Source organism: Thermobia domestica, chromosome 18 (assembly GCF_964235325.1).
Source record: "Thermobia domestica chromosome 18, izTheDome1.hap1.1, whole genome shotgun sequence".
Taxonomy (NCBI): domain Eukaryota; kingdom Metazoa; phylum Arthropoda; class Insecta; order Zygentoma; family Lepismatidae; genus Thermobia; species Thermobia domestica.
Genome location: NC_137471.1, coordinates 102,121,781 through 102,145,408, shown reverse-complemented (window position 1 = coordinate 102,145,408; position 23,628 = coordinate 102,121,781). Strand labels below are relative to the sequence as shown.

At 36.3% G+C, this 23,628-nt stretch overlaps 1 protein-coding gene across 13 annotated transcripts in view; it reads right to left on the bottom strand.

Moving 5' to 3' along the window:
* LOC145674949 (uncharacterized) overlaps positions 1-23,628 on the bottom strand; it is a 768,948-nt gene that overhangs the window by 361,847 nt on the left and 383,473 nt on the right. The window contains exon 5 of one of the 13 annotated variants that reach the window (XM_081745248.1): positions 9,191-9,447. The exons of the other annotated variants lie outside the window; for them this stretch is intronic. Within the exon in view, the coding sequence (XP_081601374.1) occupies positions 9,206-9,447 (242 nt within the window). The 3' untranslated portion in view covers positions 9,191-9,205. Of the gene's footprint in view, positions 1-9,190; positions 9,448-23,628 lie in introns of those variants that run through there. 13 annotated transcript variants of the gene reach the window in all.

Here is a 23,628-nt window from a genome sequence, read left to right as displayed (position 1 = left end):
AAAAATCGTTTCATAGCGTGTAGGTAAATAACGGAGAAACAAATATTCCGTTTCTTAACCAAGAGAAGAAACGAGTGTTTACCCACAGAGTTGATATATCAAATTCATTTGGGGGACTTTTCTGCAGTCACAAATATCCTAAAAGTACTCCGACATGTTTATAACAAGTCAGGTAGCCACTTTTTTCATTTTTCTTTCTCTTTGAATAGTCGGTATTGTGGGCATCTTCAACTGTACGAGTTTGTTTAGGAACGGGCGGTGGATATGTGTAATAAGCCAACATCCCCAAAGACCATTGACCTTGCATTTGACTCGATCGTTCCCACCTTTCATTGAGAGAAAATTACCTTCCACCACTTCCGTAGAATGATTCAAGCAGAAATATAAATAAATGACTGTATATGAGGTCAAGGAAAACGGAAAAAGAAATACTTAATATTCTGCTGTTTGGCAGGACAAGTAGCCTGAAAATTCCTCTCAGAAAGATTAATTTTCTTGTTACTCTTGAAAATATTGTAATTTGCTTGCATGCTTTATTATCAATAGCGTACTCACGATTAGTTTTGCGTAAGTGGTGTAAACATTTCCTCTGTACTTATCATGTTATATACATATCATATAATGATTCATATTGATATCCGAGGGACGGGATAAGGTGGCTCTATGGTAAAGTATTCACCTCTGATGCGAAAGGAGACTGGTTCGAGCCCACACCATGTGACTTTTGGGGGACAACACGGTGTACATGGGTTTACTCAGGGCGCTCCTACACTCTCATTCCAGCACTCTTCATAATAATTCACTTTCTTCATTCAGTCGTTCCTTTTAGTCCAAATTTCATAATTATGGTATGTAAAGCTAGAAAATTTTTATTTATTTATTTTCTACCTTAAGAACTCTGAATTCATGGCTTTGTCAGACAATAGAAAATGTTGATAGTAACAACACATTTCATATGTTCGTATCCTTGATCTATTCCACTATGCTATAGGAATAAGTTTTCATTGGCCATTTTATGTAGAAACTTTGGGTCAGTAACATTTCTGCGAGCATCTGGAGTCAGGATATTCAGATAATGCTGGAGATCTTATTTAGCCGTAGAATGAACAGTGGGAACACAGAAACGTACTATGGCCAGGTAGATGCTCCTCCGCTCCATACGAGGTGCGCTTCGCTCCTCGTATAGCTGAGGAGTAATCGACCTTGGGTGATCCAACTTTTCATTAATTTCCTCCTCCTAAATGTGTAAAGCGCTGGCGCACGTACGTTTTGGCTAATGGCTAATGTTGATAAACCTCACGTAACAGAAACCCCTCCTAAATGTTTCAGCCTTAGGCAGCCGCCTAGGTTGTCTATATGGACGAGCCGGCCCTGGACAGGTCTGGACAACACATAGATATCGCATGTTTACCCTAGTTTTCTCACAGTTTCAAGATAAGCAGAGATTCGTCCTTGCTATCTTACTGTAATTGCAAAACTTTCAGCTTGATTTCCCAACACCCCGATTTCAGGATTCTCCCTTTCTCTTCCAAGGTCCCGATTTGTTTTATTTTCCATATGAACTGTCTTGCTGGTAATCTTCTATTTTTTATGGCAAGCACCACGTAATAACGCTCAATCAGGCTTCCAGTTCCTATGGCTTCTTACGCTCAGACTTTATTTAAACATACGAAACAACCGAGTGAATTCGTTTCAGAATGGAAAAATATCTTGATGACTTATATTCATAAAACTCACTTGAAAATTGTACGAAACAAAATGGAGTAAAGTAAATTATCTCAATAAGACGATTTACTTTACTACATTAAAACACACACACGCAAGATGTATGCATCATCCAGTAGGTCACACAAAGGTTTTGTAATTCATAATTACATGTTAAATCAAGAAGGCACGCAAATAAACTGTGCTGAAACGTAATACGTAAGTATAGCCCCCTACGACAGCAACATAAACTAAAAAAGTAGGAAGCCTAGAGTTCATTTAATGTCGGAAAGAAAGTAAAGTTCTGTTTAGTACTTCTTTGCACACCATTTGAAGTAGAATGACGCGAAGGCGAATCTAAGCATTCGATCGTGTTCACACAGTCACCTTCTCTTAGGTAGGAAATAGATACGAAAAAAGCTACCAAATGTTCGATGTCAATCAAAGCAATCACGTATACACATGAACTGTTACAAGAATTTGGATGGTACTGATAACACGCTAGTAGATTCTGGGCATTTTCTCCTGTCATAAATATTCATAAGTGTCGATAATTTTGACATTGTACCAGTTTCTAATGCACGGGTGGTCGACAGTTTGAATAAATGATACACCTTCCTCCGCATATTAATGATCTAGTAAATGACACAGACGAAATACGATAATATATGCTGCTGCGGACGGATGGTGTATATGGAAAAGAGAACATGACGTATAATAAATGTTTTCCGCTTGCAAAAATGCTAATTGGACAAGCAGAATATAATAATGGACCTTTAGAAAATAAAATGTGCAGAGCACACAAGCATTAGAAGGTAATATATTGTTTGTTTCATTTATATGCATAACATATAACACGGCAGTGGATGTTGGTTATTGGAATGGGTGAAAGAAAATGCTGGAAGTTTCCAGAGTTTCTCAAGGGTATTAGACTTATATAAATACTTATTCATTTGCACGATTCGTACAACGTATCAGAGGTAAGAAGCGCAAGTATAGTGTTGGAAGAAGAAAATTGCCACGTAGAAGGCACTGAAAGAGAAAATTATTGGTAAGTACTAAGTTTGTAGTATTCCCATTCTTCTTTTATACTTGTTTATTTTTATATGGGAAGGGACATTGGAAATGAAATACATGTAAACATATTGTAATCGTCGGAAGTATAAGGGGACGGAAATGTTTGTCTTTTACCGGGAATTGATTGAGGATTTTTCGGCATTGAATACCATATGACTCGGTATACTTTTATGGAATTATAACTTGACTAAGATATAGTGTAATGTAATATGCTAATGTAGTGTAATGTAATGTAATATAAAGGGAATCAACATTCGTCATTGCACCGGGACTCAAACTAGGATTTTCCCAGGTGGAGAACCGTACGCTAAACCTTTTGCTTGCAGTGCGGAGTTTTTACTCATAAACGTTACTGCGTATGAACAAACTTATACTAAACAGGAAGTCAGTAGAATCCGCGCAGGAAATCGAACCAGGGCTCTCCCACGTGAAAAATCGTACGATAACCCTTTTGCTTAGCAGCTGTTGTTATTTATATGTAGCTATGAATTGTATAAGACATATAACTGGTATTTATAAAGTATATCTTAAGAAGGAAGTTATATTGGATAGGAAGCCATGATACTGCCGGGACTCGAACCAAAATTTTCCTACGTGGAAAACCGTACGGTAATCCTTTTTTATGCTTGCACTGTAGACTTTTCGCTTATAAATGGTATAAATTTTACTATGTAAGGACGAACTTATATTGGATAGGCAGTTAGCAGAAACCGCACAGGGAGTCGAACCATGGCTCTTTCACATGCAAAGCCAATATGGTTGGGAACGTTAGTGTTACTTTAAGTATTATATTTTTATGTTTTTGGAATTTGAAGAGTGATAATACGGTAACTAATTGCAGTTTTTTCTGTTCTAGGCGCTGAAGCGAATAGAAACTGATAGAAGTGAGAAAAAGCAGAGAGCGACAGAAGACGTGGATTTGAATTGGATCATTAATTAAGCAATAGATAAACTAACGTTCTCTAAGTATTGTTATTATTATTGTAAACTTTTGTGTTCCGTTTTATAAACGCTAGTGTAACAATGAGGTTATATGGGGGACAGAACGTTTAACGTTACCGCAGATCGAACTTAAGGGTTTTTCATGCCGAAAGCTAATGCAATAAAAATAGATCCTAGATTGTTTGAACATATTACGCAAGATGAAATGTTAAAAGAAAAAGTTGAAAGAGAAATTTTATACTTATATTTTGTAATTGGAAATCGTAATACACCAAATATCTAATTCTCAGTTTGGTTTATTGTTCTTTCTAGGTGGTGAAGGAAATAAAAGAAACTTAATAGAAACACTGGAGAATAAAGATTATTTTCGTGAATCGTTTGCTGTTGAAATATAGGGGTGCTTTTTAGGGTAAAGGAGTTATAGATTGGTTTCAAAACATGGATTTACTGAAACCTTTGGATCTTAGTACAAGAAGTGAAAGTGATGTTACAGTTACCCGGGCCAACTTGGATATATTGATGTCTTTATCGGGGACATCCCAACCGGTGGTGAGCCCGCAGTCTCCGCCACTGGAAATAGAAGTTTTCCCGCTACTTGATGTCGACCATGAAATAGAAGAATATCCCCCTACACCTTTATCAACAGTGAGTAATTCCCCGGTACAGAATTGGGAGTTGGAAGAATTTTTGAATTTACTATGTGAGTGTACCGTAGAGGGAACATCATTGGATTGTATAAAAGACTGTATAATATACTGGAAACCAGACGATATATGTATTTGTTTTGCTTGCGGGTTTGGAGACGGCAGTCAATGGACACATGATTGCTTGGTGTTGGATACGGAATCTCTTGAACGGAAAGCTATAGATGCCATAACAAAATATGAGGTTTGTGAAGAATTATTATCAATTTACAGAAAAAAGCATGGGCAGACCTTTGCGATGATATGGAACTTCATTGAACGTTTCCAAGATCTTGTGTGGGACTTTGAATATAGGCCGAGCCTTGTTAAATTTTACTAGAGAAAGATTATAGGAAATATGTGGACATATGGTGTAAAAATGTACAAGAATGTACGAATAAAAGTAACCATAGTGCGAGTAAAAGATTTTTTATCTTGAATTAGAGTTTGTATATGCATTATGTGTAGAATAACAATAATAAGACAAATATATATTTTTATCTTTTACTATTATAATTTATGTATTTTATTTTAATGGAATATAAGTCCATTGGGTATATTTGGAAAATTGTACAACATACATGGTCATATATGAAATTCTTTCTTGGAAAAGATTTATTTTGTATCGCCTTGAAACATATTATTAAACAGGAAATTCGAAAAAAATATTTGATTTGTAATGTAAGGGAGAATGCATAGAACACTTTATTAAATGTAAGGAAAAAATGTGTTTTACACATGCACACAAGCTTCTATCGTAGGTATATAAATAGATATATCACACTTGAAAGTTAATGTATTTGATTTGTTTCTTGTTGAAGAGCAGAAAAATGACTAGCAGAGAGATTGCTCATGTTTCACCAAGAGAAAAAGAAATTCAACGTGAAAAAGAAAAACCTATAGTGTTAATTCACACGTCTCACCCCGATTTCCCAGATGAATTACGTGATAAAATGAGAATCATATATTCATTACAAGAAATAGAAGTGTATTGTTGCAGACGCTATAATAGATATAATGATGAAATTCTCCCGGATGGTGATGATGACAGTCTTTTAAATATTAACTGTTTTGAAGTTGAAGCTAATGAGTGGGAGTGTACCAGTGAAAGTATTAGTCATACATGTGTTATACAATCATTTAATCAGTACACACCAAATTCAGTATTATGTGAAGCATGCTCTGAACATAATGAAAAAGAACACAACTGTTTGCTGTAGTATGATTACGAATTCTTACAAAAGGTGTGGACGATCCTAATTAAACGTGAAATGAGAGAGAAAAATCTATAAACTTTATTTAAAGAAGCATTTTAAAGGTTGTAATATTAAGAAACTTATACTCTAGTGAAAAAATAGGCGGGAAATTTCCAAAACTTTTAGAACAAACAAACGCGATTTTCGAAAGCTGAAATTAAGGAACTTGAAGATGATAGTAAAAATAAAAACATCCGAGACATGTATAAGGGGATCAGTGAATTTAAGAAAGGCTATCAACCTCGTGCTTATATATTAAAGAAATCTTACGGTACAGTTTTCACTGATACGGATAGCATCTTAAATGGATCGAAAGATTTCTTTGACGATTTGCTTAACACGCAACCACAAACTAATGTGCGTGTAGAAAAGGATGTACACACTGCAGAACCGTATATTCCAGAACCCAACCGAATAGAAGTAGAACCCGCTATAAAGAATTTAAAGAAACACAAATCTCCGGGTGTAGATGAAATTCCGGCTGAGGTAATTTTAGCAGGAGGCGAAAAATTGTGGAAGAAGGTACACAAACTCATTCTCCTTATCTGGCACAAGGAAGAATTGCCACAAGAGTGGAAAGAATCAATAATGGTTCCAATTTACAAGAAAGGCGACAAAACTGACTGTAATAATTATCGAGGCATTTCTCTTTTGTCAACATCTTATAAAATCCTTTCAAATATTCTATTAACAAGATTGATCCCATACGCAGATGAAATTATTGGAGATTATCAGTGCGGATTTAGACGAAATCGATCAACTATCGACCGAATATTTACCGTTCGCCAAATACTCGAAAAAAACTGGGAATCCCCGGTATATCAACTATTTATTGACTTTAGAAAGGCGTACGACTCAGTTAGGAAACATTATACTACGTTCTTTCAGGGCTTGGAATAAAGAGAAAGCTAATTAGATTAATTAAGAAATGTTTAAATGAATCCCAAAGTAAAGTCCGGGTAGGAAAATTTTGTCCACGAGCTTTCACGTCGAAAATGGCCTTAAATAAGAAGATGCGTTGTCGCCATTATTATTTAGTTAGTTTATCTATTGTTTAATTAATGATTCAATTCAAATCCACGTATTCTGTCGCTCTCTGCTTTTTCTCGCTTCTATCAGTTTCTATTTCCTTCAGCGCCTAGAACAGAAAAAAAACGGCAATTAGTTACCGTATTACAACTTTTCATATTACAAAAACAAAAAAAATACTTAAAGGAGCACTAACGTTCCCAACCATATTGGCTTTGCATTTGAGAGAGCCATGGTTCGACTCCCGGTGTGGATTCTGCTAACTGCCTATTCAATATAAGCTTGTTCTTACATAGTAAAATTTATTCTTTATAAGCGAAAAGTCTAAAGTGCAAGCATAAAAAAGGATTACCGTACGGTTTTCCACTTAGGAAAATTTTGGTTCGAGTCCCGGCAGTGTCATGGCTCCCTATCCAATATAACTTCCTTCTTAAGATATACTTTATAAATACCAGTTATGCCTTACACAATTCATAGCTACATATAAGTAACAACAGCTGCTAAGCAAAAGGTTTATCGTACGGTTTTCCATGTGGGAGAGCCCTGGTTCGATTCCCGGCGCGGGCACTCCAAGCAAAAGGTTTAGGGTACGGTTCACCACCTGGGAAGTCCTAGTCCGAGTCTCACTGCAGTCACGAATGTTGATTCCCTCTATATTACATTACATTAAACTATATTAGCATATTACATTACACTATATCTTAGTCAAGTTATAATTTCATAAAAGTATACCGAGTCATATGGTATTCAATGCCGAAAAATCCTCAATCAATTCCCGGTAAAAGACAAACATTTCCGTCCCCTTATACTTCCGACGATTACAATATGTTTACATGTATTTCATTTCCAATGTCCCTTCCCATATAAAAATAAACAAGTATAAAAGAAGAATGGGAATACTACAAACTTAGTACCTACCAATAATTTTCTCTTCCAGTGCCTTCTACGTGGCAATTTTCTTCTTCCAACACCATACTTGCGCTTCTTACCTCTGATACGTTGTAAGAATCGTGCAAATGAATCAGTATTTATATGTCTAATACCCTTGAGAAACTCTGGGAACTTCCAGCATTTTCTTTCACCCATTCCAACAACCAACATCCGCTACCGTGTTATATATTATGCATATAAATGAAACAAATAATATGTTACCTTCTAATACTTGTGTGCTCTGCATATTTTATTCCCTAAAGGTCCATTTTTATATTCTGCTTGTCCAATTAGCATTTTTGCAAGCGGAAAACATTTATTATACGTCATGTTCTCTTTTCCATATACACCATCCGTTCGCAGCAGCATATATTATCGTATTTCGTCTGTGTCATTCACAAGATCATTAATATGCGGAGAAAGGTGTATCAATTACTCAAAGTGTTGACCAAATGTGCATTAGAAAGTGCTACAATGTTAAAATTATCGACACTTAATATTTATGTCTGAGGAGAAAACGCCCAGAATCTACTCACTGCTGTGACGGTTCGTCCATGGGGCTACAACTGCAATTGACAATCAACTATCAATACATGCAACTTTCTGCTCGCCAGAACTCTGTGGCCAATGATTCACAGCCCAACATTGATTCCATGGCGACCACAGAACGTCATGTATCTAACGAAATATGTACGAAACGTATTGCACAACCCCAATTTTCACGTATGACGTCAGTTCCATGAACTCTCTCTCTCTCTTACCCTTACACCTCGACATAATAGGAACGTTACAAATTGGCATAAACTCATGAAGACTGTGGAGAACTAATACAAGGAAACTTCTACCGACAAATACCATATATACATGTTCCTGATGATGGTCTGGTACATGTGTAGAAAAAATCCGAAAATGCTTCACGTCTATATGATGAACAACGTACGAAGCAACATGGAGACTGTGATATTTTGAGGTGTCATTACATGGGTCACTGTGCTCCTCTCTTGGTTATTCTTCATAAATTCACGACTCGACAATAGAGGAGCATTATTCAATCCATACGGGTCCTACTGCTAACATTCTGGAGCAGACTTCGTCTCTGTGGACGACAAATAATATGCCAATTGTGCAGACATTGCCAATGGCATCCTTAGCAAAGCAGATATCACCAGTGACCTACTTGTCTTGCATATAAATGAAATTAAATATGATTTAGATAGATCCAAGTGCGCTGTTTATGTTTATATCCTGACTTTCGGAAGATAATTATTAAAGTGTACAAGAGGTTGGACCAACAGTAGCCTAAGAGAAGATATAACAACAAGGATCATTTTATCAGGTATTAGCGGTCCTGCAACTGGCTTGCTCATTATACCAAAGAGCATCATTCTCCTGTTCATGTGCCGACATTTTCATCTATTCCCTTTCACGAGCAAGTATGTTGCAAATTCAATGGATTTTCATGTCTCAGATTTATTTGTGCAATAAGTACATGTGCAGTAATGTACAAGTTTGGAATTGTTGCAATTTCTCTTTTTAAAGTGAAGCATCACATTTTTCAGTGTTATATAACTATTTTTATGTAACTCAACAACACATATATCGTAAATGTCTAATGAGGCTTTTCCGCCAACCATAAAGCTTTCCACACTTAGGACAGATATATTTAATACTTTCATCTTGAACCTGATGTGACTTTCTGGAATAGGGCTGTAGTTCTAGAGATTTTGAGCGATAGTTCTTCTTCTTGTTTTCTGAAGAACTTTCACCATCAGCATTCACCATTATCACATCTGTGTTCATCCATTCTTTTAGATAAAGTTCTGGGTCTGTAACACAGAAAACTCCGTTACTTCTTGTTTGCAATCTGGGCATGCTCTTATTCTAGTATGAACATAGAATTATCACATCACATATATTAAATTTAAAATGATCCTTCACATCATTTTTGTACTTATATAGAAAGCCTAGATGATTAAAAAAAGGAACAGAATTTCAAGAGTTACTAAGCATTGCTTCCTACTGCTAGAAGGGTGGCTACAAAAGTAAGCCACAAAGACTTTCTCATGACGGAAAAACAAAACCAAGAAAACACGACAACGATGATACGTAACTAACAAATTTATTATTTCATCAACTAGAGTAATGAATACTATAAAAACAAATAGGATGTATTTTATTATGAAACTACAGAAAACTTATGTGATAATTTCTGCACAAAGGAAGTAATTAAACGTCTACCCTGAAACTTTAGTCACATGCAGAAAGTACTGTCATATATGAAAAGAAAAAGTCGCAGTGAAATACTCATCGAAAAAGGGATTTGTGCATAATAAACTGGCTGCTTTATTATGAGCGACACATCGTTACACAGAAATCAACAGTATTATGTAATTTATTTCACCTCTAAATGTTTTATTTTCTCAACAATATTGCGTGCATGTCATTATTTTCGTAGTCTTAGTTTCAAGCACATTTAGAATAATCTTAATTTTTTTGTCTGCAATTTCTTTTCCTCTCATCGTTGATTTGTTGCTTCTGCCAAACCAGAATCTCACGAATTTAATAATGGATTTGGTTATAGATAATTTCTCTACACCGCCAGAAGAATATAATAAATTAAAAAGTTTGTTCTTTTAGATTATCTGCTACACACCTCGCATTGCTTAAAAATATCTTTCTAGATTTCAATTTCCGTGAGAGAAAATAAAGACTATTTTAACATTTCTTATTGCATTGTACTCTGAAGAATCCAAATTCTTTACCATAAAGTCATCAAACGATCACCAGTTCCAGAATTGTTTTACAATCTGGATTCGAAAAAAAACTTTTTGAACTACCTCAAAACTCTATTTACCCAATTGGCATCTAACCAATTACTAGTTCAGCTAAAAGCAATTTCATGTGTTTCACTCCAACATCAGATCTCCAAAAGCATTACGATTCAAACACGAAAGGGCTCTAGTCAATTTATAATTTAAAGGATATTTCTCCAGAAGATTAAGAACAAATTTTTATATATATTTCCTGCAATTTAAGCGAAAACCCAAAATGTCCAAATCTGTTATTGCCAGACATTTCTGAAAGGTAGTATATGTAGTAAAACCAATGTCAACGATTTTAACAGAAAGATTTTGATCATTTCCCACATCAATTCGTATACATGAACTGGAAGCTTCTGGTTTTACAAACTTACTATCACTTTTATTTTTTTCATCACGTCGTAAACAAATGGAATGAGATGAGCGCCAGTTCAAAAGTCAGTAAGGAAGTTTCTATTTCTGAAGCAAGTGGTTTTAAAAATGTAAGATTAGGAATAAGCATTTGGTATTCTTCCAACACATTTAACATGATCTGAAAGCTCGAAAAGCTGGGAACTTTCTTATTCCTGCTGATACCTTGAATATAAACAGAAGATATAGATAACTGTCAATGGCTCGCTCAGCAACACTATTATTATCAAGTCAACAGAACAAGGTTAACTGGAAACTTTTTTGAGCCTCTATAGTGAGTGAACTCGGCACGGCGTATTGGAACAGGCTTAGATGGAATGCCTATTGTTTACTTCTTAACGATAATAAAACTGAGCTTAACGTGAGATTCGAACCACCTGAGCTCCCACCGGGAGCATCTCAAAAAGGAAGAGCATGGGTCCGAAAAGAACTCGTATATTGTGATGACGCCAGAAGCGGGGGGTCTAAGTCTCCCTACAAGATATGTTGTATTTTAATATAGGGCAAGTAATATACAGGGTGGCCCATTTTAATCTTTCCACGGAGGTATCTCGTAAATGGCTTTACATAAAAAACTGAACAAAAACTAAAATAGGAAATGCCATGGGCACATCGAATAGCGTTGTCGCTCTGGCTCCCAGGGTCGCCCTTCAAGGGGGTTCAGGGCCCAACTTTAAAACTTTAAATGGAAACTTGGGGTGAGTGATTCCTCGTTCCATAGGACTTTACAAACAAAGAGCGCTTATATTTCTCGGAAGAGGCAGAATTATTTCTTGAATCACTAAACAAGCCTATATATTTTTTTCGAATAAAGTCTTACTTTGAAGAAATTGCATAGAATAGGCAACATTAGCCACTAAAGCAATCATTTAGGCAGGAAGGGGCGAAACAAGCTAATTAAAATTGCCTTAAATTGAAACTATAACCAATAATATAAACTTTAAAACGTTATTTTTAATCATATCATTAATATTAAAGAATAGGCATTTTGCCTAACATCCGGTCTCTACAGTAGTGAATAAATCACTTGGGAAGCGTGGGAAAATTTTGACCCTAAAACCGTTATCAGGGGGGCCTAAACCGGTCTAAACCACTACGTTGCTACGCTAGAATAAGGAAGTATACTCTTGGACGCCTACTGGCTGTGGAATCAAGATGAAACATGCCTTTTTCGAGTTATTTGAACCCACGCCCCGCCTCTCCCGCAGAGTACATGGGAAAGTATTGGTCCTGGGAACCCGTTGTTGCTATGCTCACGCTCTCCCCACTCCCTGCCTCTCCCACAAAGAGTGCATGGGAAAATCTTGGTCCTGGGAACCCGTTGTTGCTATGCTCATACTCTTGGACGACTACCGGATCTTCATCAGACTCCTTTCAGTTATCACGATCGAAGCTTCCCAATTGATTGGTTTCGTCTTTTCGTTTTGTATTGAATAGCTATTTTGCATAGCATTGGGTAGCTATTTTAGACCCTTACCCCCAATCCTTTGATATTCAGTGATCGAAGCATCCCAATTGATTGGTCTTCGTCTTTCCCCGCCCTGTTCCTCCTGGGAAGCGAAAGAGCATAAGCGATTTAGGCCCTTTGTCCTATTCCCACGAAAGCCTGTAGGTTATGAACTGAAGGCGTGATATTCAAATGACCGAAGCTTCTCAGCAGATTGTGTGAAATTGGTCTTAGTTGCTAAGGTAGACCTTCACCCCAATCCTTTGATATTTAGTGGTCGAAGCATCCCAATTGATTGGTCTTCGGCTTCTCGTCTTGTATTGGACCCCTTAGCCCTCTGGCAAAGAGTATACTTATATATATATATTGATTGACGTTGGGCCCCCTGTAGCGTAGCATATGATATATATCGTTCGAAGCTCTTCATTTCGAAGCATTATAATGCTTTCAAGTGTTCAATGCTCTCTTTCTCTATCTCTCTCTTTCATCGAGAATCGAATTTGGATCAAAGTGGTATTAAAACATAAATAACAAACAAAAATAAATTTTAAAAATACAGCATCACTATTATTATTATTTTGGAAGTGAAAGTGAAACAGATAACTAACCTTGATTGTAGCTTCGCTAACTTACGATATAAAGGTTCTATACACAAAAATCCACTTTGATGGGGAGCTGGGATCGAATTTGGTACTGCACGATTTTAGAGTTGAACTAGTCCTTGCATAATAAAACAAGAATTTCACGTATATAGCACTTCGTATTAATTTTCGTTTTCACGATAGAAAGGAACGAATTAACTTAATGTCTTAAAATATGTAATGCTTTCTCATCGAGGATCGAACCAGGACCCTAAATATGCTTTCATGTTGAAAGCTCTCTCACCGGAATCGAACGCAAGACGTGTACTTCACGACCGATGGAAGTGTTATATGAAGAATCACATGTTTGCTCATGACAATGACCACTTGGGTGCATGCTTCCCATAGCAATTCATAATGTTTTGAAGTCATAGGCTGGGAATCTTCAAGACTCCATCTTTTTTTCTTATTAGTTGCTGAGGAGAAAATAGTTTCATTGAAGCTATTTGCTTTATCTAATTTGGTCTTGGGATTCTCACAAATTCACTTGTAAGTGTTCATGGGAATAGGATTTGTTTGCAGACTGTTCTTTGATCGAATAGACCTTAGTTGCTAAGATGAATATAGCATTGCATGATTTTTTCAAACGTATACAACATTTGAGATTACATGTATGTTTGTTGTCGTCTTCACATACGAACATACGTGCGACTGAAGATAGTGTAATCTGAACGCGAAAACGCTGAGTTATGTGTAATGTAAAATAAGTGTGTTAATAGATAAGATTTACTAGATACTATTTTGATACACCTACCGAATAATGTGTGTGAATAAGGAAATGAAACTTTTGTTTCAGATGTAGAACTGAATAAGAATATGAAATTTAGCAGGGGAGAGGTGGGGAGGTTGTATTCACTTGGAAAAGATCATATGTTTCTTGAGAACCTTTATCATAATAAGCTTGCTTTATTTTTGACTTCAGATATAAGTGATCGTGTTGCTTCGCGATTGCGTTTGCCTTTAATGTATATATGGGATTTATGAATTTTTTTGTTCGTGTGTTTGCGAGTTATCGTATTTTGCTGAGCATTTTTTTGTATACTCCAGTCGATATCCTTATGTGGTTCATAAAGAATACTAACTAATAATGATCATCTAGTTCAGTTTGGTGTGCATTTCTCGTGCAATTAGTGTTGTAAAAAACGTTTTTTTTTCTGTGAAGTTTTTTTCAATAAAAAACATCGTTCTTTTTCATGTTTCTTTTCAAATGTCTGTTTTTTTTCTGGCAACTATTATTTATTGATTTATGTTGCAGATTATTGAAATAATCAACAGAACTTGAGTCGAAGCCCTCGTAACTTACAAATCGTTTGTTTCTTTGTCCTATATACGAGCAAAATTGTGTGATTATTCCTTTTTGGACCCAGGTCATTTTTGGCGTATTCCAACATTTTCAGTTAGTGACTTATTGCTCAAAAACCGTTCATTCGATTGATATGGCTAAGGTCTTGCTTTTTAGAAAATGGATGTGGCTATTTTTTGGTTTAAGTTGCATTGCAGTCTTTCCAACGGGTGGGAAATTATTGAGGGAAATAAAGGGGTGAAAATTTACAAAAAATTCTATAACTTAATTTCAAAATTTTTTGTATCTAGCACCACTGCTGCCATATGGGTTCAAGTCACCTAAAAAAATTCTTTGGTGTGTTGACAAGGTATAGTGAAATCCTGAAGCCGCTGGCTTCCATTCAAAGAGGGAAACAAAAAATTCTTTCATCATACACATGAAATTTTGACACTTTCTACGCCACAGAAGCAAAAATCAACAGATATACCGGGGCTACAGCTTCTCTAATTATCCTATTGAAACTTTCTATGCTGCGTTCTGTAGACCAAAGAGGAAGCTTTCAGGTAGTGGTACGTTTGTTTCAATGTAGCCAGCAAGAGGGGAAAGGGAAATTTTGCGAAATTTACACCTATAATGGGGAATTAATTGTTTTGGCTGGAAACACTGCCATCAAACAGACGTAAACTATCTGAAAGTAAACCTTGGTAACCCAAGAGTATATCCTACAAGTATCATGGCGATATCTAACCAAGTAAGCATGAAATTTAAAAAAAATCCTTTTCTACCTCAGAAATTTACCATTATCTTGCCATTTACAGAACATGGTTTATTGTAAACCTCAACTGTACTTTCTCTAATTACTCGAGTGAAACCTTCTATGGTGGGCTGTGTAGGTCAAGAACGAGGCTTTTAGACACTGGTACGTTTGTTCCAGTGCAGGCAACAAGAGGGAAATAATAGAGACCTAAAAAGAATTTTTCAAAATTTCCACCTAAAATCTGGAACTAAAGTTTTCTGTAGCTGGCAACACTGCAATCAGATAAATACATACACACACACACACACAAACTATCTTAAAATAAGCTTTGGTACACCTTTAATATATCCTACAAGTATCGTGACGATATCTAATTAAGTAAGCATGTCAATAAGAAATGTCACATTCTACCTTAAAAAAATCACTTTTATCTTTCCACTTAGAGAACAAGGTCTACTGTAAACCTCAACTGTACTTCCCCTAATTATCCTATTAAAACTTTTGTATAGTGCGTTGTGTAGGGCAAAGACGAGACTTTCAGGTACTGATACGTTTGTTCCGATGTAGCGAACAAGAGAGAAATAATAGACAAAACAAATAATTTTCCCAAAATTCCCCTCTAAAATCTGAAATTAAATTTTTTTGTAGCTGACAACTCTGCTACCAGACAGACGCAAACGACCTTAAATTAAACATTGGTACACTACTAATATATCCTACAAGTACCATGCCGATATTTAAGGAACAAAGCTTCTAATTATTAAAAATATATTACGGTCAACAGAAATGTAGGGAAAAACTAGAAAAATCAAGGGTTAGAACCTAAATACGAATTTTCCGTGCGCCCCTAATTACCTCATTGTAACGATCTGTACCCGCATTTGTTCAGTAAGAACAAATGTTCGACTGGCGTAAGTTGACTTGCACTCGGACGTATAGATACGGATTTATAAACAAAAATTTCGAATTTTTTGTCCAAATTTAGGGAAATTTTAATTTACCCAATTGACAACACTGCGCGCAGGCCCGTCCAATTGATGTGAACAATTAGGTATCTCTCCGAGGTATCTACCTGGTAAGTATTAAGAAGGTCTCTCGAGCTCCTCCGTGGCTAAGCGGTTAGCGTACGCGCCTTTGGCGTGGGAGACCCGGGTTCGATTCCCGGCGGGAGCTCATGTGGTTCGGATTCCACGTTAATCAGTAGGTCCATGTCTCATATAGCCTCGGTGCTGAACGGGACGTTAAACTCAAAATCAACTCAAGAAGGTCTCTCTACAATGAAGGAAGCTACAGGGAATAAAGAATTAACGGAAATACGAAAACTCTCGAATTTTCGACTGGGCTAAAATTTGAGAAAGAAATTCAACCCCGAGAAGAATAGAAATTAATTTGATAAACTATGGTCCAACCATATTTGGCAAAAATAATATCTCAATTTCTTAATTAGTGTCCACACAGGAGCGGATTAAAAAAGTGACACACCCGTGTGTGCCACTGGCCACCTGGGTCCGAAAGAGTTTGGAGTGTACATTTGATTACATTTTTTGACTACTAACTCGTGTTGTTGTAGTAGTTATAGTGTCGACTAATAATAATATCGTTGTTGTAAACAATAACTTTATAAGGAAAATTTTCTCTCCTTTTTACATTTTAGTTCCAATATTGTTGTTGAGAAATGCAGTGTTTCAAAATGAATAGCGGGATTTTAAGTCTTCGTAGTACTTATTACATGTTACGTACAATTATAAACAATACATCAAGTAAAAGAGCACCTCAAACACTATTTTCTATGTTCGATGTGAGCTTCATGTCACGCGGCACACATCTAGTCGATAGGCGAGAAAGGCCCATAAACTTTCCGCCATATGGCACAAAACACATTCAATTTAGGGGAGTGTCGTTTCAACTGTACCATCTCCTGAGGATTTGCTCACCGACAGATGCGAACATTATGAGTATTCACATTAGCTCTTAGGTGAAATGTCGATTTATCACTGAAGAGGACACGATCCAGAAAATCTTCATTGTTATGCAGCAATATTTCATTTGCGAAATTGGCACCTAAACCGTAGTCTATAGGCTTTAGACCTTTAACAACTGCAAACGGTAAGGACGTAATTGCAGGCTACTCCTTAATATTCTTCACACAGCCAGTTGCACTGTAATTACAGATTCAGTCTATTAAAACACAAAAAGGTTTCTGCTCTCTAGTCTCCATCTTTGATACTAGCTCTTTCTAACGGCAGACAGAGGAAACAATGTATGTGCATGCGTGCGTACACAAAACTGCTTGAGTTGCTCTTTTATTTGGTAATATTTATAATTGTAATAGATACTACAAAGTTTCGAAACCCTAATATTCATTTTGAAACACCCCGCATTACTTCAAATTGAGTCATCCTATATTCATGTCTTGTATATACATATAATCAGGTCCAGCCCTAGGCAGTTTGTCACCCCGTGCAATGGCATAATTTACCGCCTCCCCTTTCTCCAGAAAGATCAAATCTTAAAAGTCACGATTTTAAGTATGCTACTCCAGCATGAACAACGAAGGGAAGGGTAAGTGCAGTTGCACTCAGAAAGACTTAAATACTTACTAAAAGTACAAACTGCATGTGTCTGTTTTTTCTTTAAATATTATTCTGTAATGTTAGTGAGAGAAAGGAAACACGCCTGCAGAGGAAAGATGGTAAACCTTTTTACAGAATTCAATATCGAGCTTCAATCTCAATGTACCAGTTTGCAATTCTAGTGCAACTAGCTCTTTTATCTTTATTTCTTGATTTTCTTCTACATCTGTTAACTTTTTTTTAAAAAAAAACTTGTTTCTACCTTCAATGATAAGGAACTTGTTTGTGACAAAAACAAGACTAGTTGTCATATCAAAACTGTGATAACTAAATGGAACAGATATTCGCTACTATTCGAGAATTGAGTTCTTGCATTTGACAACAATCAAGCAATTTGTGCTGGGATTTATTTGACCATTTGATTTAGCATTGTCCATGTGACCTTAAACTAATGCGACTTAAACATAATTTATGAATGTAGTATTCAAATATTAGGTCAGCTTAGTAAATGTAACTACCATCATCATGAAGTCTGTTTCCAACAAGAAATATTTAATTTAATAATATACTTATGACAGATTTTGCCGGACCCTCCAAACTTGCCGCTCCATGCAAATGTACGTGTTTCACATATGGTACAGCCGGCTCTGCATATCATATATATATCTAGTCGACAAGTTACTTATATATTATATTTAGAAAAATACTAGTAGGCAAATTAGTATTAGCTTTTACCTTTAGACAAGTTATTTGAATTTTATGCTGTTCGTGACATTATTTTTATACTTATTAAAGACCTGCTTTCACGAAGAACAAAATTTCATTTCTACTTTTATTTCTAAGTCGATATTGATGAAAACTGCTGATACCCGAATTGTTAGTAGGTATGCTATTCATATAAATTGTAAAATATTTGTAGCGTATGAATATCGAGCGTTTAATTTATGTTGCATTTTACGGTAATTACACCTACATAAATATATTTCATACTTAAATAGAAGTAAAATGCATTACAAATGACTATTTGAAAAAAAAAACGAAATTTAGAAAAAATACGAGAGGCAACGCTTTTTTCTAAAAAAAAACGTACATTTCTGAAAAAAAATACTAACGGTTTTTTTTTCTATTTACAACACTACGTGCAATTGAACTGAACATGGCTTACAGGGTTTGTATGATAAGTAATGAGACCAGGTCTGGAAACATTGTTTTATTGATCTGATCTGTACAGGGACTTAAAAGCTTTCGAAGTACTCTCCTCTTGCGTCGATGCACTTCTGCAATCGATGTTTCCACGCTGCAAACGCCCCCTGGAAGTCAGCAGCCGCCATGTCCTTTAGAAATGTGGTCACGGCTGCTTGGATGGCTGTGACGTCTGCAAAACGGGTTCCTTTCAAGCGTGGCTTCAGCTTCGGGAAGAGGAAGAAGTCGGCCGGGCTCACATCTGGGCTGTAGGGTGGTTGTGGAAGGACTTCCACCCCAATCCGGGTCAAAAAGGAGGTCACTAAGAAGGCGGTGTGGGCAGGGGCATTGTCGTGATGCAACTTCCACCGGCTAGCGATCGCCGGTCTTTTCCGCTTGACGCTCCTGTGCAGTCTCTCAAGGACTTGTTTGTAGAAGGCGGCGTTGACGGCTTGTCCTTGGGGTACAAACTCCTTGTGGACCACCCCCACATTGTCAAAAAAAACAATCAACATTGTTTTCACCTTTGACTTCGACATTCTGGCCTTCTTGGGGCGCGGGGACGCAGGAGTGTGCCACTCCGCGCTTTGACGTTTCGTTTCAGGGTCGTACTGGAACACCCACGACTCGTCACCTGTTATGACGTCATCTTCAAAGTTAGGGTCACTGTTCATGAGGTTCAACAGTTCCTGACAACAATCAACACGTCGTTGCTTTTGTTCGTCAGTCAACACTCGCGGCACCAGTTTCGCACAGATTTTTCTCATTCCCAATTGTTCCGTCACAATCTTGTGCACTGTTGTGTGGTTCATATCGAGTTCATCAGCAATCAATCTCAACGATAATCGACGGTCTGAGTTCAGGAGATCCCTCACTTTTGCCACAGTTTCGTCCGTAGTCACTGTTGTCGGGCGTCCAGCCCTCTCCAGATCCTCAACGCTTTCCCGGCCGTTCCGGAACGCACTGTGCCAACGAAACACCTGGGCTTTGGATAGGGCTTCCTCTTTGTAGGCCTCCGTGATGAGAGAAAGCGTCTGAGTAGCCGTTTTCCCCAGGCGAACGCAAAATTTGATCGCATAACGCTGTTCGATGGAACCCTCCATGTTTGTTGATTTTCCGCCGTGACAAGAATGTTCACAAGGGCTTTGTCCAAGGCTTGTCCGCGCTCCACTAAGGCTCGGAGCCAACTGACGCGCGGTGCGTTGCTTTGCTCGGACCCCCCCCTACATCCTCCATGACCGACAAACCCGCTCCAGCGACACGCGCGCCGCGGCGCGGCGAGTCTCATTACTTATCATACAGACCTTGTATTACTAACGACATTACAACGCTATTTAAGGTGAAATCTTTCAGTTTAACGCCCCAGAAAAATGTCCTTTTCCACTAAGAGGTCACATGATTTACACTTCAATGTTCTCCCTCTAGAAATCGAACTCAGGACCACTTCACCACATGTCCGTGTTAGCTATTAGATCAGCTGGGGATGCTGAAAGAACTTAGTAACGGAAAGATGACCAGATAGTACAGCGGCAAAGCGCTTACATTTGGTGTATGGGGGTCCCTAGTTCGACTACCGTATATATTAGCTCATGGTGCCCTTAGCATAATGGGCATAATCGGAGGACATTAAATAAGTTTGTGGTGGACAACATTGTGTTCGTTGATTCTCATGGGGTACTTCCGCTTCATCTCATTATATCATTTCATTTACCTTAATCAACCTTTCATCTTAGCCAAAAGAGATATTCGTGGGCCGTTAAACTGCAAGATTTCATCTTTATCGTTGCACACAATTGTTTTCCCGTTCAACATTAGTAACATTCTACAATTTAGTCATGTTTCTGTTCTTATGGTTAGCTTTGGAAATTTACATTTTAATAAAAAAATAAAAGAAACGAAAAATCGTCTTAGACGTTCCTTAAGTAAAATTACTTCGAACAAGAAATCTTAATTCTCTAGCGAGGGTACGTCGCTCATGATATAGTTCATTCTCGAGACGAGATAGAATACTTCGAGAAGCAAGATCAGACGATACTTTTACAAAAAATTATGAGGAGATCCAATGTCGGATAGAACTCCTTATAAAAGTCATAGAAAAAAGGATTCATTCTGTTTGCACTGTTGTAAATTAAGGCTTTAATCGGAAGATACCCGTTAAATCATGTAATATGGCAATCCTACTTGGAAGTACAAGACATAACATACAAATTTTGCCTTCCATTGTACATTTCTATAGTTCTCTCCGTATGGTTACATATACTTTCTAGATAATAAAACATGAAGTTCGTAGCCTCGATGAATCGCTACTAAGTTGTAGATTAATGTATTACTAGTCTAGAGGCTCCGTATAATAATAAGGTCGTCAACGCATTTTTCTTTGTTTCAGACCAATCTCATAGTTCGTGAAGAAAAATTTATAACTTTTAGATTCATTTAAATATATGTTAATTAGTTTAAATAACTTTTCTCGGTATTTCATATTTTGTAAGAATGTTATACGTTGTTTCCCACATAATCGAATCGTAGGCCTTTCTCAAGTTAATAAATAATTGATATGCATGGATATACTTTAGCACTTTTTTTTAGCTGTAAAATTAGTGTAATAAATCTTTGTACCCATAATAAGCAAAATCTCTCTTTACACTCTTCGTTAACTTACTTAGTTGCAAATTTCATTATTTATGCAATTCAGCTTATTTCGTTTACGATTTACTTCCTATGTGACCAAAGAAATGATGTTTGTTCGTGTGATTTGTTAAGACATCATGTTTTCACAATATGTTCAGGAAAATCGATGAGCTTGAAATTTTCAATCCTGTGTGAATGTGTTAAGTTTCGTGTCTCACGCAGGAGAGTCCTTTATTATTATTTCCTCAGAGAGATAAGAAAGGTACCCTGCGAATTCTTAAGACAATGAGGACACGCTGATTTAGTGGTCATACATATAGAATACGTCTTCGAGAGTGAACATATTATCTATTAGTTAAAGATGGCATCGTCAATGAATTTATTAATCAAACTTAATGTATTGTCGTTAGTATCTTTTACAAAATTACAAGAAATTAATAAAACCTATCGTATTGTAGATTGCAAATTAATTACAACCGTATATGGAAAGAAGGTTTGTGTGACTTTTGAAGTAGGACAAAAAGTGATTCTACCAGGATGATTTACTGAAAAAGTAGAAGCAGATAATGGTGCATTATTAACATATTTGCAAAGTGGAAACGTATGTTTAATATACAAAGGAAAAAAGATTAATTTAACGGGACATAGCATGCACGATATTGAATTCACTGAGTTGTCCGCATTGTAAATGTATGGACACGTACATGATTATCGACTTCTTCATTCTCTCCCTTTCCCTTTTACGTGTGCTCAGACAAACATGTGTGTGTATAGTGACATTATTCTGTACTGTTCAGCTATTGGAGTAACATGTCCATTAGTATTTGTTCATCGACTATGGTAACTAAGAAAGAGTGTTTGCTGTTAAGTGTTCAATATGGACTTAGTTCAATGAAAACAAAATTAATTTGTATTGTTCTGGATAGTGATACATTTGAGCCAGTGATTTGTATTGGTAAAGGAATTATTTTTGGAGCGGAGTTAAATTTGTCGGAGTGGGAAAAACTTGTACATTTGATCTTATTTGTTTCGGACTATTTAAATTCGCAAGTTGAAATTACATCTATAAATTCTCTTGGACGAAATAATGAACTGCTGATGCGAAACTTGATGGGTGAGAAAATAGTGGCGATAGAGAAAAAAGGTACACTTCATGCTCCTCGAAACAGTGTGTACTTAAATTCAAGCGAATGGTTTCATTTCTTGGAAATACTATCGTGTATTGAGCATGCTGTAAAAAAATTAAACTTTGCATTGAGGCGGTACGTGAATATTTTCATTTGTTACAGTGACTATTCGTAATCATGTGGAATCGCAATGTCTTGCATGTACTGGACTTGAGGGAATTCATACATGTGTGGATGAACAAAATATTATTAGTGAAATGAACAATAGTTTTCCGAATGTATCTCTTGCTTTGAAGGACGGTGATGTAAACATCAATGTTGAAAGATTAAAATTGAAAATGAAAGTATTATATAAACAAAAATTATAGAAGCAATCAGGGATGAATTATTTAACAGGATTCAAACAGTCATGGTGTGGGGGGAAACTGATACTCAACCTTTGGAGGATATCGACGAGATGGATATGTATTGATAAAAAAAAATAAAGAAAAATATTTTTCAGTGTAGTGATTTGAGTGAAAGTGATATATTTTATGACGTAAATTCAGTGACAAGAGCATGTAAAGGATGTCTCACTGCCTGAAAATAATATGCATTATCAACTTTACTATACCAATAGTGAAATGGAACACGCAAAGAAAGAAAACATATGTTTCAGTCTAGTGATTTTATTAAAAGTGTTATAATTTATACATTTCTGAAAAATGTATCATTCAATAGTTCAGTAATATTTTACGCTGTATGAAAAAAAAATCGTATTTGAATTCATTATTATGAAAAGAAAAAAATATTTTTTTCAGTGTAGTGATTTTAGTGAAAGTGATATATTTTATACATTTCTGAATATGTATCATTCATTAGTTCAGTAATATTACGTTATATGAAAAATCGTATTTGAATTCATTAGTAGTAGTATCTAATTTAAGTATACGCTTTTCTTGAATTCTTAAACTAAAAGATTTAAATTAATTAATTAATGAAATGCTTATTACGTTTACATCATCATCATACTTTACTATTCATCACTGAAAAAATACATCCCATAACTTGTGATTCGATTGTGTTGATTTGTGTTTTAATGCTCTATACAACAGCGATGCTATATGAGACGTAGGTCTACTATTGCTAATTAACGTT